General features: G+C 38.5%; 1 protein-coding gene across 4 annotated transcripts in view; it reads left to right on the top strand.

The window, feature by feature from the left end:
• The window catches only part of IPO8 (importin 8), a 48,466-nt gene extending 38,007 nt beyond the window's left edge, over positions 1–10,459 (top strand). For 3 of the 4 annotated variants that reach the window (XM_042795272.1, XM_042795271.1, XM_032986125.2), the window contains 4 exons: positions 4,026–4,231; positions 5,689–5,928; positions 6,601–6,717; positions 7,420–10,459. In XM_042795272.1, coding sequence (XP_042651206.1) covers positions 4,026–4,231; positions 5,689–5,928; positions 6,601–6,717; positions 7,420–7,517 — 661 coding nt within the window. In that variant the 3' untranslated portion in view covers positions 7,518–10,459. Of the gene's footprint in view, positions 1–4,025; positions 4,286–5,688; positions 5,929–6,600; positions 6,718–7,419 lie in introns of those variants that run through there. The other variant, XM_042795274.1, reaches the window with a different exon arrangement.
• Positions 10,460–12,037: the final 1,578 nt, after the last annotated feature.

The following is a 12,037-nucleotide window of genomic DNA, read 5'->3' as shown; positions in this document are numbered from 1 at the left end:
AGGTCTACCTCCAGGTGTGCAGGACCAGGTGAATCTTACTGCATCTTTGGCAGCCATGCAGAAAATCTGTGACTTCCTGGTAACAGTGGCTCTTCAAGATGCTTTGTCCGCATAAACCCCACACTCCTCTGTCCTCTGTTCCTGTGAAGTCTTATTAGCCACAGATCCTGCTCTGCCAGCAGTAGGGTGTTATGCGTGTCTGCATGCTCTCAGCCCAGAGCCAATGGTGTTTGCCAAAAGAATGCAGTATTTCTTAAGCAGGACTTGTGAACACATGAGATGGAATCCATGGGAATAATACATCTTGGGGGGAAAAAGCAGTTACAGTAAGATAAGTAGCTGTTCTTCCATGTTATTAAAAATGTGGAATCTATTTAAAACTGATTAGAAATTTGGAATACTAGAAATGATCCAGGCAAGGAGAGCTCAGAACTCATTGTCAGACTATGCATAAATCCAGTGTGTCATTGTGGATACTATGTATCTGTGGATGTGTGCCCATAATGCCCATGTACCACAGTATATTGTATTTATTTACTTATAAATGTTTTCTACAATAACTTCAAAGTGAAAAGCCATTTCTAGAAACATTTATTCCTTACTGCTTTCCACCTTTTCCCTGACAGCTGAAATTTGGATGAGACTTCTTTATGACTTATGCTTACTCTCATACTAAAAATTCTTCTGTGGAAACTAGGGTGAAAGGAAAATCTAACTTGCTTCAAAAAAATCCTCAATAAGTGATTTTATTTTTTTAGAAGCTGAATAGGGGGATTTATTTGGTAGGAGTTTAAATAGTTAGAAATCCTAGTTTTCTCAGAGTTGTATATAAAATCCCAGTCTTATGTAGGAAAAAAGAGTTGGTTCCAACTTTGCAACTAGAAGGAAATGGCTAATTATTTGCAGTTTGTCCAGGAACTGAATTGATGTAATAGAAAGCAACTTGATCCTCATATAAAGGAGCACAGCAGACCAGTAAAGGAAAGTCTTAGTGATTTCCCTTTGAAATACTTCCAGCTTGGTTTAAAATACAAAAGATTCTTAGATCTTTTTGTCCTGTATTAGAAAGGAGTGTATTAGCAAGAAGAGGTCCCGCAGATTATGAAGACCACACGCAGCTTGTTAAAAATAGACTTGCCTAGGAGTTGTGCATTGCACTGCCATGTGTTGCATGTTTAGCACTCCAAGCTTGATACACCAATGAGGGAACAAGCAGAGTCCATGGTTGTTAGGGAGGACTGTTGTGTGCTGCTGAGCAAATAAGTATGGATCTTGAAACGCAAAACACTGAGGACAGTCGTATCCAGGCTCCCTCATGCAAACGGAAGGGTGCTGAAATAATGAGCTTTTTGATAGCAAAGGAATGGTCCTGAAACCATTCTATGCCATTATGAAAAGATGAAAATGACGTAAAACTCTGTTTTGCTTGTTCAGTCCCTGAGGGTACTTGATACATCTGGAGAGTAGTAGAATACTGAACTTCAGGCAAGGCAGATGCTTATCCTGCTGTTTGTCTCTGCTGGCAGGTGGAAGAAACAAGTCTCCTTCTGGCTCAGGTTCACTAAAGATGGCTTGATGCCTGGATTTCTGCTGTCCTGCTGGGCCTTCTAATAACATACATATTCTGAAGACATGTTCATTCTTACAACTTCTCTGTTTAGAAGCTTGGAAATGGAGCATGACAAATATGCTGTATTTTTTGGCCACTTGGGCTGCTTCCTAACGATGACTCCCTTTTAAACAGCAATGCTCAATTCTTGCACTTTTGTTTGCTGTCCAGAACAGATAATTTAGTACGAAGCTAAGCCACTAATTACTAAGATTTTTTTACATTTTACTGTGTTGCATTTTTCAGTTGACATTGTGTAATGGTAGCTTTTTCAAATGTGTTATAAAAAGTAGTGCCAAGTGTCATTAACTACGCTGGCACATGTACACTCAAATTGCTTCATTATACATTTGGGGCTTGAAGAAATTTTATGGGTCCCCAGTGTCAAGATGCAGGGTAGAAGTCTTGTGCATAGTTTACAGAGCTTTGGTCAAGCTTGGATGAACGTGCTGGCAGAGAGGAGGTAGAGAATGTTGCTTTTGTACTTGCAGTATGGACAACTCTTCCCAAAAAGCTATGCTTCATTCATAGGTAGCATAATCTTTAGTTTGGATTTTGGTCTTCACAGTGTTGACATGAGAGGAAATGGCAATGAGCTTGTTTTCAAGATAGATAAATTGACAGGAGTAAGGGGTTGTTTAATTTTTTTTTCCTGTGAAAGTGGACCCTGTTCCCCTGACTCAGTGTCGTTGGTTGATTTGTATGCCCTCTTTTGTGCCCCATTCCTTCTGAAAAAAATAAAAGTATTGCAGTTAGCGGTGATGGAAGGATGCTCTTCACCTACTTACATTTTGGTACATTTTTCAACACGTGTAATGGAGCAGCCAAACCCAGTATGACAAACCGTGTCATTTGATATGCTAGTTGACTTTGTTTTTCTTGGAAGGTCTTCTGTGATCATAATGTTACGCACATTTGTATATAATTTATTGTTGTTAACTACTCTGAGAATGGAATCACTTCACTAAGACCTAACAGGACTAAGACTGTGGGAGGTGTAATGAAAGCCCTCCAGATTCCCAGCCTTGTGCAAGCACATGTAAAGTTTAGAAAGCTGTAATACATGATCACTTGTATTACTTAAAGAGTATTGTAGTTCAGTAGCATGTTATATGGGATTTTTAGTGATGATATTGTAAGAACTTCTAAAATGGTATTTCTGTAGCAATTTTTCAAGTGGTTGATTGAGCTGGCTGTTCCCCTGTAAGCTTTGTTGCAGTATGTGGTGCACATCTTACTAGTTTATTCTCTCTCAACTCGTATCTTCTTCGTTCCAAAGTAGAACAGATTCAGTAACAGAAGTATGTACCAAGAGTCTGGAGGATGGCCATTTTCTGCCAGTTCTAGAGGTTTGTTTGGTTTCTCTAGGTCTTGCTGAAACTTCTTGATGGGACTACTTGTCCTGCAGAAGGCTTGCACAGAAGCTGTCAGCATCAAATTGAATAGTTCAGGCAAAACAAGCTCCCCTCAAGCCCTTAATAGCAAAATACCATAATGTTACAGAGGAGTTGAATACTACCGGTGTTTCCAGTAAAGGAGGACCAAAGAGTATCTGCAGAGGCAGCTAGAGAATTTTTCCCTGTCTTGTTTGCAAATAACTTCTATTTCTGGAAGTGAAAATCAATTCTTATTTTTAAGAGCATAGGCTCTTACCTAGTTTCCTGGCTATGCTCACATAACAATCTTTCTTCTTCTAATATCATTATTTTATTTCCCTTCAATTATCTATAGTTTGTTTGTTTTACTAGAGGTCTACTCATTTGCAGGTTCCCTGTTTGAGTGTACCGCCAGCTGTTCTTGATACAGTGGAATTATTTCCCTGCTTTCACTAGTGCTAGCAGTGTGTCTCAAGTTAGTGTCAGAAATTGGATGTATAATGCAGCCATTCTGATGAACACTTAATAAATGTTTCAATACAGCTAACCCTGTGGCACTCCATAAAGGCACCCTGCAATTCAGTGAATTCCTGCTTATCGTTACTCTTCGCTAATAGTCTTTTTGCTAATTTCAATCCCTGCAACAGTACAGCTATCAAAGCCAAGGAAAATTAATTTTTCATCCTATTTAATGATGATAATCTGTATCAAATACTTTATTAAAGACAAGATATTCTACATAATTTATTAAACAGTATTTATTTAGCATTACAAACTTCGCATTTGGTCATCAGAAACAGTTGTTCCAGGAATTTGACCAGTGCTTGAAAGGTATTTAAATGTTATTGGACAAGTACTTTCCAGTGGGGAACTTGCATTCCAAACAAAGGAAATCATGTGTTTAGGAGCTTCAAACACAGACTTTGAACACAGTCTCTGTGACATTGTCTTCTGCCATGTCAAACACTAGGACTTCAATGCTCTCTACATATCCTTGCAGAGAAAGTCTGGTTTTGTCTAACAAGTATGTATTGTTTCAGACTCCATGACAGAAAGATGTGTATAATAGGACTGAGCATCCTAATGGAATTGCAGAACCGACCGCCTGCAGTGGATGCTGTAGCTGCCCAGATTGTCCCTTCAATCCTCCTCCTCTTCCTGGGCTTAAAACAAGTTTGCGCCTCTCGAGAACTCACAGAACATGAGGATCATGCTAAAGATGAAAAACACGTTGCAGAAGATAATGGTAAAATCTCCCCTTTTCACATTGTGGATTTTGTCTGGATTTAATTTAAAGGGGGTAAGAAATTGCAGTTCATTTTTAAGACTCATTAGTCTGCTGAAAATAGCTCAGCTTACTGGGTTCTTGAAAGATCATCTTAGGAATTGATTTTTCTTCCCAAAATGTAATCAGAATGTTTCAGTGTATAACAGCTAACACTTTGTGAAAGAGTTGTACTGGTTTAAGAGTAACAATAAAACTTGTAAGTCCACTCTTCTGGGTTGTGAATGTGCTCTGTCTTCCCACATAGGCAGCAGGAGTTTGCCAGGACTGCACTGGTTATGTTCTTGATTCCTGGAAAGGGGCTGTTCCTAGTACCCAACTACTTGAAAGACCCATTTAGTTAAACTTTGAAGGAAATCCTAGCAAGGTCTTTGTCCAAATGGAAAGTGATTTGCAAAGTGGGGTTTCAGACAGCTGAGGTTCCTGGACAGACCTCTTACTGCTGTGTCTGCCAGAAGGGAAAAAACATCAAAGAATACCCTGTGGAGGGAATTATGGGGAGTGAATTTTATGCAGCATTGCAGGCAGATATATGTGGCTGTATTTGACTTGGAACAGGAGATAGATGATTTGAGGTCTGAAAATTAGATTGGATGTAAGCAGATTTTGTAATCCACTCAAATTTCACACATGATTGTTCTGTAATGGAATTACAGATTTCTTCTCAATGCATGGGAATACAGTATGGAAACAGCACAGTAATTTTCAAATCTCTGTCCTGTGATTCATTCTCTGCTTGTTGCAGATATAATTATTCTTTCTAAACTGTTAACATGGAAAAAACAGAAGGTTTGGAATTGGAGGGGGATTTTTAAAGTCTTTGTTATAATCAAATCAGGAATACTTTTCCTTAATTAAGAAATAGCAGTGTTTTGAGTTGCATGTTGAAGTTGCGTTTAATTCAGGATGTAAAGTTGTTTCACAAGCAGAATGGAAGATAAAGCTAAGCGAAAGATGTTATTTTAAGTTCGTTCAATTAAAGGAGCTCTCTGAAGAATAACAGGAAGATATTTGGTCTACATCTGGTTTTCTCTTCGTTTTGTGTCATTTGTGAAGTCTATGCAAGTCTCTATTCATAATTAAAAAAGCACAGTGATGGAACACTTTGTCAGAGACACATTTCCTCAAAATTTTTGGATCCCATAATTGCACAAAGACTGTATAAATGAAGGGGAAAAAAATGGCAGTTTCACATTCTCCAGGTGTGCTTAGAAACAAAAATTTAACCAATCTTGAATGTAGGAAACATTTTAACAGCTTCATTTTTCCAGTTCGTCTAAGATTTTGAGGGAGGGGTGTTAACAGAAGGTCTCCTTTCCAGCCAAACCCTAGATTTATTAGTTGTTCTTCATTCATAAGTCATCGTTTCCTTATACTTGTTAAACTTTGTTTCACAAAACACATCAATTCTTTTACAGAAGAGATACCGAGTGATGAAGAGGAAACAAACGAAGTGAGCCAGGCGATGCAAGAGAATCATGGTGGAGGAGGAGGAGGTGGTGGGGGTGGTGGAGGTGGAGAGGAGGAGGATGAAGAAGATGATGATGATGACTGGGATGAAGATGCATTGGAAGAGACTGCTCTCGAAGGGTTCAGCACACCTCTTGACCTTGAAAATGGTGTTGATGAATACCAGTTTTTTACACAAGCACTTTTAGGTAAGTGTTTACTAGCTGGCAGAATGATATGACAAAAGAGTTTCAGGATGTTTACGATCATCACTGGGAAAAACCCTTTTCTCTGTTACAAGTAATAATTTAGATTACTGAAACTGGAAAATGTGATCTTGCTTTCTAATGTTAGTCCTAAGATTTTTTGGCTTACACGTACTGCAAAAAACAAATGGTAGCAACTACAGCCAGAGACTAATTCTCTTCATGTTCTCTTTCAGAACTTTTCAATCACAGCCTAAGTGGGTCTTGGTCACTAGAGGGACTCCTATATATAGAAATATTTGTCACTTTCTTGCTGTTAACATCATAATGGAGAAATTACTTTCTCCCTTTCCTGTTTGACTAATCATGCTGCTTTTAGTTTTGATATGCATTTTAAATTAGAAGATTCATTTAATCGTTGTCCATGAATAATAGCCACATGGTTAACTTTCTGTTTCAGAAAGCAGAGGATGTAATTAAGTTCCCCAAAATGGATTGCCTCGATTACAGTGGGGATTCTGTGCTAAGAAAACTGACAGGAATACTGAATCCGTTTTGCAGTGCAAATTCTGTTTTTAAAACCAACCAGGGATCCAGTGTGTTTCATTTTATTCTTCTGAAATTAACTTGCCATGTAACCTGATAATCACTTTTCATCCATTCCTGTTCTGACAGCGGTGCAGAGCCGAGATGCGGCCTGGTACCATTCACTGACAGCACCGCTGAGTGAGGATCAGAAGAAACAGCTGCAGGAAATTTATACATTAGCAGAACACCGCCGAAATGCTGCAGGTGAGTCACTTCTCTGGGGCCATTTTATCTGTTGCAGGGATGTTGGAACTGCATCTAATCTGTAACAACAGAGAGAGTAAACCTCTGTGCTAATTAACATTTCCTGAGAAGCGCGAGTAGGATATTGTGCTTATATTATTGCTTGCCTGGAAGCGTGTGTTTATTCAGCGAGATTATTGTTGCTTCTAATTAATTGCCTTTTCATTGGCATGTGCTGCTGTTTGAATAGGGTATGAACTAGTTTTGCACAATCTGACATTTGAAATGAAGAGAAAATTAAGGTAATATCTAGCTGTCAGCTAGGTATTTGATGAAGATTACTATCAATTACTATGTGTTTAACAGTTTTGTAACTTTTAAACTGCTAACATTGCCTCCACAGTCAGTGTAAGGTTTTAGATGTTTAGCAAGCTTGCATCATGGAAAATAAATTCAGGTTTAATTAAAAAGCATGCAGAATTATGTAACATACACTGATTCTGTAGAGGATTAATTTCTCAGCTCTGTTGTAGAGGTGTGTGTGTTTATGCATTTAGAGAAAATCCGAGTGTAATTTATTATTGTCAGTGCATTTAGGGAATGAAATTTTGACTCAGCTGAGAATTTTTTCCACTACTTTGCATTCTTAGCTGAGCTATATTGTCTCTGACAAGTGTTCTCTATAGGTTATTTTTCATATCCTTTCCTTTCTTTGAATTCTAGAGACTAAGACAATAGAACAACAAAGCGGCTACACATTTGACAACAAAGGACTGATCACAGCATTTAACTTTGCTGGAAGTACTCCTGGTGGCAACTGAAGGATCAACTACAAAGGTCAATGGGAAGGCTCTCATCATTACATTTTCTTGAAATCATCGTGACTTCTGAGTAATAGGGGAGGGTATTTTAATGCTGCTGAAGGTTTTCTGGAAAATAGCAGTGTGCTTCCCCCACCAGAATGCTCTTTCTAACCAGCTACTGTAATGTACAAATTCTTGTGGTGTTTTTATAATTTGATGGACTGAAAGGAAACATTTGTCCTCAAGGAACCTGAATGACTGGGAGGGGCCAGGCTGCATCTAATTGAGTTGCACTTCTCAGGTTTTTGCTGTGCAGAATTGATAGATTCATATGGATAACAGTGCCTTCTGTTGTACATGGATTGCCTGAACAAATGGATTTTGGAGTGCATTATAATTTTTTAAGTGTAAGGACATTTCTTGATACACTGTAAGCCTTGGTTCCATGTTTTCCAGTCACCTGCTTTTTACTACTCAGTTTAATTGTATGTTGATTGCATACACATTGCTGCGTTCAGAATATTATCTCATCTTCCCTATTTGGTGCAGACCAAATGTATAGAGGGAGGTGTCTGTTGGAGTTGCAAAGCATACACTGGTTACATCAAAGGGTCTTAAAAAAATTGCAGATTTTCCCTTGATGTAGTAGTCTTAAATTATTGCTGTTAGCCATAAAATCAACTCACTTGAGTTATGTTGGCACGCATGGCAGGTGGCTACCCTAAATCTGCATTGATATTACCTCCTGCCTGGACAAGCGGTGTGTCCCTCGCATGTAGATGTTCTACATGACAACTTTTTATTTCCACTATTTTTGATGAATATTGGATTTTACTTGGGATTCTATAAACCTTTCTGGTTTTATTCATTCATTACCATTCCAGTGGTAGTACTGAATAATGTGGTACAAAATATTTACAATATTTTGTTTATCTTGATAGAAGAAAAACAGCTCCAAACTTACTTCTTCGTACTTTTACACTTCTGTGATTGAATTTCTGGTCTGCATTCCATTTGGCTGTTCTTGTCCCGTGCTGAAATTTCATTATCTGCCAGATTTTTTCCTAAATTTTGAAGACTAGTTTCTCATAAAATGAGACACATATAACAAGGTGTTTGTGAATATGTTCATTTAGTGAGAAACTGATAGCAGGACTAATTTGAATAAGTGCCCTGCTTTAGATCTATTGGGATCACAGTGGTGTAGCCAAAGTAGGGGTGCTTTAGAATGTGAAGTTTGGATTGGAGATAAAATGTTTAGACCAGATTTTGTCTCTATGTGTTAATTTCTTTATGACTTAAAAATATTTACCAAGCAATTTTAAGCACATACTGATAATGTATTTCTTTAGAGCAGTGCCCCAGATGAAAACTCAAAGCTCTTCCCAAACCCATCACATTTTCAACAAGTGTAGTGAATTGCAGATTGCTGGCCCTGCACTGTGCTGAAGCTTTCATTTTTCATATGTCCGAGTAATTATAATTCAGTCTGATAAATCTGGAGCCCTCTATGCCTTGACTTCTGGAAAAGGCCAAAGTGTCTGTTCCTTGCCACATCCCCTGGAATTTCCTTGGCCTGGAAGCTGTGAAGCAGAAGGTTCCCCACTGCTTTCCTTTTTCCCGAGCCTTTGTGTCAGACTCCCTCCAGTGCTGTTCTCTGCTGCTGCTGGTTTGTTTTTTGGTGGTTTTTTTTTTTTTTTTTTTTTTTCCCACACAGCAGCTGTAGAGTACAGTTGGCCTGGTTCGCGTAGGTTTTTCACTGCTGCTACTCACTTAATAGCAAGAGTGAAAATTTCTCACTTTTAGGTCTGTAATACATATGGAAAACTGAGAATTCCAGGGTCTGTATTCCCAAAAGGGAACAATATATTGAGCTGCATTAGACATGCTTTTTAAGCTCAAGCAGCAGAGGGCTAGGACATCCTTTATTTTGACCATCAGGTCACAAAAATTATATGTCACTTTTGATGATTTAGGCCTGGGGGTGTATTGACTGAGACGATAGGAAGGCATTATATTCAGTTTGTTTTGAGTTTCTCAGAAACCATAGAAGTTTTGAAATCTTTCACGAGTTTAAGAAATGTTTTTTGGAAGTTAAGGACATCGATGACCTCTCTCTTACCTGACAATTGAAGTTAAGTATTAGGCAGGTAAACTGTTAAAGCCCTTTATTATTTTATTTTAAAAAATCAGATTGTTGACTTGGGTTTCTTTCAAAGCCCATTTGCCTTCTCTACGCTGACATGCAGAGTAGAAGAGGGATTTCTTTTTCTTTTGCTAATGAGGTTGCTTGCACAGTCACAAGCTAATATTTAGGAATTAATGTCTTCAAGGAAAAATCTGCTTTTGCATAGTATCATCTTTGTGTCACTCAGCTGAACTACGGCTGCTCCCTAGTTCTGCTTCTTGTATACTTTTCAAATCAACTGCCAAGAAAATTTCATCCAGATGTTTCTTACAAGGGGTTTAATCAGCAGTGTGGAGACGGGAATCTTTGTTGTCTATTTTGCAGTGAGAGTCAGAGATGTCTGAGGGGATGGCATGTAAAAAGGTTAAATGCCCTTCGCTTCCCAGGAGATTCATGAGCAAATGTTTCTACTGGCAAAAGTAAATGTTAATTATTTTATTCTTTTTTTTGAAAAGGGTTTTCATCCAAAAAGATTTATTGGGCTCTAGCCTCCACTTTAACATATGGTTCTCTTTTAACATGATAAATATCCATTTGTACCTGATCATAAATAGGTAATGGATTTTAGGGGTTTCTTTTTGAGCTGTGTCCAGCTTTGTACTACATTAAAGGGAGAGTAACACAGATGTACATTACTGCCTCACTTTGAAGCCAAGGTAATAATGGAATATCAGATACCAGCATTGGCCAACCAAGCATGATGTCTTTGCTGTTGGAAGTACAGAGGATCATGAATGTATTGTAAAATAAAGCAAAGGCTGATAACCAGTGACCAAAGTATGAAGGTGACTCATGGGCACCATGGGGCTTTTGCATAGGAAACTAGCATTATGTAGGTTATAATCATAGCAAGTGTTAACTTACATGATAAGCTGCTTTTTCAGATAAAACTGATCCTGGGTATTGAATTGCATATGCCATTTTGTCAATCTCGAAAGCAAAATAAGAATCACCACGTGTTTTGGCTGCTTCTTTTTGTTCTCTCTCTTTCAAAGTTGAGGCACTTCCTTTGCTTTCATTACAAAACAAAATCTTTAATCAAAATGGCCAGCTCCAGGACGAGTGCAGAATATCAAGCTGAGGAAAAAGCTGAAAAACCTCAAACCCCAGAAATCCCCCAAAACCCACACGTGCACAGTCTGAAATAAATGTGCTTTGGGAGTGTAAGTCAAAATATGTGAAGAATGTTACACAAAGTGATATTGCGAGATTCTTTGCTTTGGGGGAGAGGCTGCCTGCAGGGTATCAGGAAGGCATGAACTGAACTGCTTTAGGACATGCCCTTTGCCTGTGAAGTCCAGGCAGTTTGTGACTCTGGATTCCATCATACATTGTGGAGAAGAGAAGGTAGGACAGCTGAAGATTTTTATTTTATTTTTTATTACTATAAAGCAAGAGTCTGTCTTGAGACTTTTGTGAGCCAAAGGAATTGTAGACAACATGAAAAGTATTCTGGAAACAAAAGGCAGTTAATCATTCAGCCTTTTTTCTTCCCTCCTTTCCTTCCTTTGCCAACCACTGTGTTATCAGATATTTCAGGGGATATTCAGAATACCTGAAAAGGTAAAGCTTAAACATTTTCTTTTAAAAATCCTATTGTTCTTGAAGCAATGCAACCTATCCATTTCATTTTTGTCTGTAGAACAAAGTCTCTCATTTGACATACGCAGATGATACAGAACTGCAAAAACCCCTCACTTGTGCCTGTGGTTTGATGAGCCTTTCTGTGATTTCCTTCTTAATATGGGTACTTTGAAATCTCCACACCTTGTACTGAAATTTGCTCAAAGGATAGTGCGTTTCTGCCTATGCAGTGGATTACCCAGTCCTAACTGAGAGATGCCCTAGTCAATCTTTTGATAATGTTTGACAGTCTGGTGGTCAGTTCCTCAAGGATTTCCATTTCTGATTGAGGACATTCTTCAAGTCCAAGGGACTCCTTATTTTTGCAGGTGGACAGAGAGTCACGTTCCCCTCATAGCAGCAAAGCATACAGCAGGCCTGGCTACCAACTTATTGATTTTATGAGTGAAAGTAGCTCTTTTCTCTCAGATGTCAAATCTTAGCCCTAACGGATGGGATACAGTGGAGATGGATGTTCCCAGTGTTAAAGGAAGCCAGACACTACTCGAGATACCAGAAAGTCTTAGCATAAAGCAAAATTGTAAAGAGGATATATGAACAGCCCCAGCTGTTTGCTTTTGACACCTCTTCCACTGCTACTACTTTTGTAAAGCCAAGCAACCAAAACTAGTGCAAAATGAGAGAGAACTAAAGCAGTGTTTGTGCACTAGACAGCTAGAAACTTCCCTGGTCTGTGGATCTAATACCCATACTCACTGCAAATGCA

Source organism: Tyto alba, unplaced genomic scaffold (assembly GCF_018691265.1).
Source record: "Tyto alba isolate M040663 unplaced genomic scaffold, T.alba_DEE_v4.0 Super-Scaffold_21, whole genome shotgun sequence".
Classification (NCBI taxonomy): Eukaryota; Metazoa; Chordata; class Aves; order Strigiformes; family Tytonidae; genus Tyto; species Tyto alba.
This window is presented reverse-complemented; position numbering and strand designations above follow the sequence as displayed.